Source organism: Ammodytes marinus (genome assembly GCF_949987685.1).
Source record: "Ammodytes marinus genome assembly, contig: scaffold_242, whole genome shotgun sequence".
NCBI lineage: Eukaryota > Metazoa > Chordata > Actinopteri > Uranoscopiformes > Ammodytidae > Ammodytes > Ammodytes marinus.
This window is the reverse complement of record NW_027648349.1, coordinates 1-5,000: the sequence shown is the minus strand read 5'-3', so window position 1 is coordinate 5,000 and position 5,000 is coordinate 1. Positions and strand designations below refer to the sequence as shown.

Sequence of the window (5,000 nt, the reverse complement as noted above, 5' to 3'; positions counted from 1 at the left end):
TTGAAATCTTTGTTTATAATATATAAAGTGATTTGAATTCAATTTAAAGGTGCTACGAGGAACTTTTGGACCAATGACAATGACATAAAAACACATAGAGGTGCATTTAAAATTAGCAATAAAATCTGCACAAAACATGCAATGTCTTCAATTGTCTGTACGAACGAATTAAATTCAACTAAAGATGCCTCAAGGAACTTTTAAACATAGAGATGTATTTAAAATTAATACCAAAAACACTACACACACATCAAGTAGCAGCAGTCCAACATTTGTCTCTTGTCTAAGTGTAATTTACAATACATTTTTCTGTGCCTGATAGATTTTTTCATTGTACTTTTTTCAATATTGAAAATGGCATGAATACATTATATATATATAATACTTCTTCACTGGTTGAAGTCCTTAATTGAGAATATTACTAGACATTAAAATACTCAAGTAGAGAACAAGTAACAACATTTAAAACATATTTTTTTTCAATAGCCGTTTGTAATGACATGATACTTTTTGGTAAAAGTTGATCAAAATTTAAACAATGAACATAATCTATATACTTTAACATGCACTTGTATGAGCGTAAGACTTGAATGTTCACTCATAAACACATACACATATACACATATACACACACACACACACACACATGCAAAGCACACCTGTGCCCTGCACCAGTATCTAGACTATTACATTGGTCTAATGGGGCGTGAGCTAAGTGCTTTAGCCGAGGCTGAAAGCATCAGGTGTTAGTGCTGCTGAGAGGGCGGGCACACACACTCAATGACCCGCTACGCTACCGCTAACTAAGCCCACTGGAAATAACAGGAGGTGGGTGACCACAGAACGAGCCTGAAACCATGTGTGTGTGTGTGTGTGTGTGTGTGTGTGTGTGTGTGTGTGTGTGTGTGTGTGAGAGAGAGAGAGAGAGAAATGACTAATAATGTCTATCTGTGACGTCAGTTTGCATCTGTTGCGATTCAAATACGGCAATTAACTGCTCTCACCTGATGTACATGTGGAGAACAAGAACTATGATCTGTATGTATTTCGATCCCTGGTCTGACAAGACACTCCAAAAATAGGAGAAAAAACAACCCTCTCTTTTTCTCTGAAAACCTGCGTTCAAAAACCCTGGTCAGATTTCTCTCTCCATACGATGTCATAAGGTTAGAAAGCAAGCCCCCCCCCCCCCCCCCCCCCCCCACCCCAAACTGAACTTAGCACCTGAGATAAACAACAAGCGTTCTCCAGAATCAATGACTACACCTTTATCCTACCCTCTCTCATATCCTAACCACATCACTTTCCTCTACTGATAATTTGACCCCCCACCAAACTTTAATATTACAAAATATATCCCAAAAAACGTCCCCAAACTATCCAAAACTACACAAAACTGTTCCAAACTGTCTAAAAACGTTTCCAAACTCCCCTAAAACTGCCCCAGACTTCACTTGACCCCTCTTGTCTGCTGTCCTACCCTTGTCTACCCTTGTCCTACCCTTGTCTGCCCTTGTTTGTCTGTCCTGTGGATCCTACCAGTGTGCGCCCCTGACTCAACCTTTAATTTTAATATTATCCCAAACTGTCCAAAACGTACCGAAACGTCCCCAAAACTGCCCCAGACTTCACTTGACCCATCCTGCCTGCTGTCTACTGTATACCCTTGTCTGCCCTTGTTTACCCTTGTCCTACCCTTGTCCTACCCTTGTCCTACCCTTGTCATACCCTTGTCCTACCCTTGTCCTACCCTTGTTCTACCCTTGTTTACCCTTGTCCTACCCTTGTCCTACCCTTGTCCTACCCTTGTCTACCCTTGTCCTACCCTTGTCCTACCCTTGTCCTACCCTTGTCCTACCCTTATCTAATCCTTGTCTACCCTTGTGTACCCTTTTTTCTCCTTGGTTGTCTGTCCTGTGGATCCTACCCTTGTCCTACCCTTGTCTAACCCTTGTCCTACCCTTGTCCTACCCTTGTCCTACCCTTGTCCTACCCTTGTCTACCCTTGTCTGCCCTTGTCCTACCCTTGTCCTACCCATGTCTGCCCTTGTCTACCCTTATCCTACCCTTGTCCTACCCTTGTCCTACCCATGTCTGCCCTTGTCTACCCTTGTCCTACCCTTGTCTACCCTTGTCCTACCCTTGTCCTACCCTTGTCCTACCCTTATCCTACCCTTGTCCCTACCCTTGTCTACCCTTGTCCTGCCCTTGTCCTACCCTTATCCTACCCTTGTCCTGCCCTTGTCCTACCCTTGTCCTACCCTTGTCTACCCTTGTCCTACCCTTGTCCTACCCTTGTCCTACCCTTGTCCTACCCTTGTCCTACCCTTGTCTAACCCTTGTACCCTTGTCCTACCCTTGTCCTACCGTTGTCTACCCTTGTCTACCCTTGTCCTACCCATATCTAACCCTTGTACCCTTGTCTGCCCTTGTCCTACCCTTGTCTACCCTTGTTTACCCTTGTCCTACCTTTGTCCTACCCTTGTCCTACCCTTGTCCTACCTTTGTCCTACCCTTGTTTACCCTTGTCCTACCCTTGTCCTACCCTTGTACCCTTGTCCTACCCTTGTCCTACCCTTGTTTACCCTTGTCCTACCCTTGTCCTACCCTTGTCCTACCCTTGTCTACCCTTGTCTACCCTTGTCTACCCTTGTCCTACCCTTGTCCTACCCTTGTCCTACCTTTGTCCTACCCTTGTTTACCCTTGTCCTACCCTTGTCTACCCTTGTCCTACCCTTGTCCTACCCTTGTCTGCCCTTGTCTGTCCTGTGGATCCTACCCTTGTCCTACCCTTGTCTACCCTTGTCCTACCCTTGTCTGCCCTTGTCTGCCCTTGTCCTACCCTTGTCCTACCCTTGTCCTACCCTTGTCCTATCCTTATCTACCCTTGTCCTACCCTTGTCCTACCCTTGTCCTACCCTTGTCCTACCCTTGTCCTACCCTTGTCCTACCCTTGTCTGCCCTTGTCTGCCCTTGTCCTACCCTTGTCTAACCTTGTCCTACCCTTGTCCTACCCTTGTCCTACCCTTGTTTACCCTTGTCCTACCCTTGTGCACCCTTATCTAACCCTTGTCCTACCCTTGTTTACCCTTGTCCTACCCTTGTCCTATCCTTGTCCTACCCTTGTCTTACCCTTGTCCTACCCTTGTGTACCCTTGTCTGCCCTTGTCTACCCTTGTCTACCCTTGTCTACCCTTGTCCTACCCTTGTCCTACCCTTGTCCTACCCTTGTCCTACCCTGGTCCTACCCTTGTCTGCCCTTGTCCTACCCTTTTCCTACCCTTGTTTGTCTGTCCTGTGGATACTACCTGTGTGCGGTTGAAAGCCCCTGACTCAACCTTCAACTTTAATATTATCCCAAACTATCCCAATCTTTCCCAAACTGTCCAAAACGTACCGAAACGTCCCCAAAACTGCCCCCGACTTCACTTAACCCCTCCTGCCTGCTGTCCTACCCTTGTCCTACCCTTGTCTGCCCTTGTTTGTCTGTCCTGTGGATCCTACCTGTGTGCGGTTGAAAGCCACACGGGCGAACACGGCCTGGGAGACACTAGCTCTCTTCAGCTCGTCTCTGACCTGCTGGTAGATTTCAGACGAGACTTCCGCGGCCGACGGGTTGTTGTGGTTGTTGATTCCTCCGGGGTGGTGGTGAGAGGGGTGCAGATGGTGGTGGTGCTCCCCCAATTTGGAGCCCGCCCGTGGGATCGGCGGGTGGTTGAGGAACTGCTGATTGATGCCCTGTGGATGCTGTTGCTGCTGGTGAGCTAGCAGGCGGCTAACTGCTAGCTGCTGGTTGATGAGGTGGGCCATGGCCAGCTGTTGACGCACCAGTTGTGGGGAGAGTTGAGGGGATAGCAGCCCCCCTGGTCCTAGCAGAGGTTGTAGGGCCCCGTGTGGAGGTGGTGGGGGTGCCTGGGGGGGTCCCGTACGCAGAGGGGGGCTGTGTGTGTGCATCGGGCCGTGGGGTGAAGGAATCTGTTGGTGGTTTTGGGGTTGATTAGGGTTCTGTTGGTGTTGGGACGGGGGCTGAGATGAGGGTGTTTGTGGGTCACCAGATGACTTGAGGAGGGGGCTGCCGCTGCTACCCAGGTGGCTGAGTTGGGACATGCCCGACAGGTGAGGAGGAGGCCGCTGACCCAAGACACAGAAGTCTGACATGGTGTCTCTCTCTACTGGGGAAGGAAGGGGAAGGGAGGGTTAGTGTGGATGGACAAACATATTCATATAAGTGCCAAAGTGTTCAAAATAACTCAAGTTAAATCCCCCAAAAAGTGGCAGCTTAAAGTAATTATCAAGATCCTAAAAAAAAAACACCTGGATTGTGAATGATTTCTGAACACAGAAGTCTGCCAGTGAAGGGGAAGGGAGGGTTAGTGTGGATGGACAAACATATTCGTATTAACACAGTGCCATATATAGATAGGCGAGACACTGCAGATAAAAAGGCTATTTAGGTAGTCAACAAATAAACATAGTCTGTGAAACTAAACTTGGGATAAAAATAAGGATAATCATTTTCTGGAGGTTTGTAAATGTGAGGATAGATATGCTTAGAGGTCTGCCATGGTATCTCTCTGTACTAGGGAAAGGGAAAGGGAGGGTTAGTGTATGGATTCCCAACCCTAGAACTAGATACACTTACAATTGTTCCTATAGGTAGTTTCAGCTGCATACTGTTAAACATACTCACTTTGTTTAATAAAGCATTTTGTTTAAACTTAGATTCAGCCATTGCTTTGTTTTGGTTTTGGATTGCGCGTCATCTAATCTCACAAAAAGGCCACTACAAGTTAGAAATCATGTTATGGAGTTTGGGCCCAGGGATAAACTCTGTTAGTGAATGTGAGGATCATAATATTTCTTACTTTTGATGTCGGTAGCATCACGTCCAGACCACATCTTCTCCAGGTAATCTACTGCTCCACAAAACACACAGAGAAAGAAATCAGTCGGTTAGTAATCCTAAAAAACCACATCGTTTTAAAAAACCACATCGTTTT

The 5,000-nt window shown here is 46.7% G+C and overlaps 1 protein-coding gene across 1 annotated transcript in view; it reads right to left on the bottom strand.

Moving 5' to 3' along the window:
* The window catches only part of satb2 (SATB homeobox 2), a 33,522-nt gene extending 28,610 nt beyond the window's left edge, over positions 1–4,912 (bottom strand). The window contains exons 1-2 of the mRNA XM_080054544.1: positions 4,866–4,912; positions 3,505–4,172 (exon numbers count right to left, since the gene is read on the bottom strand). Of these exons, the coding sequence (XP_079910670.1) occupies positions 3,505–4,172; positions 4,866–4,899 (702 nt within the window). The 5' untranslated portion in view covers positions 4,900–4,912. The remainder of the gene's footprint in view (positions 1–3,504; positions 4,173–4,865) is intronic.
* Positions 4,913–5,000: the final 88 nt, after the last annotated feature.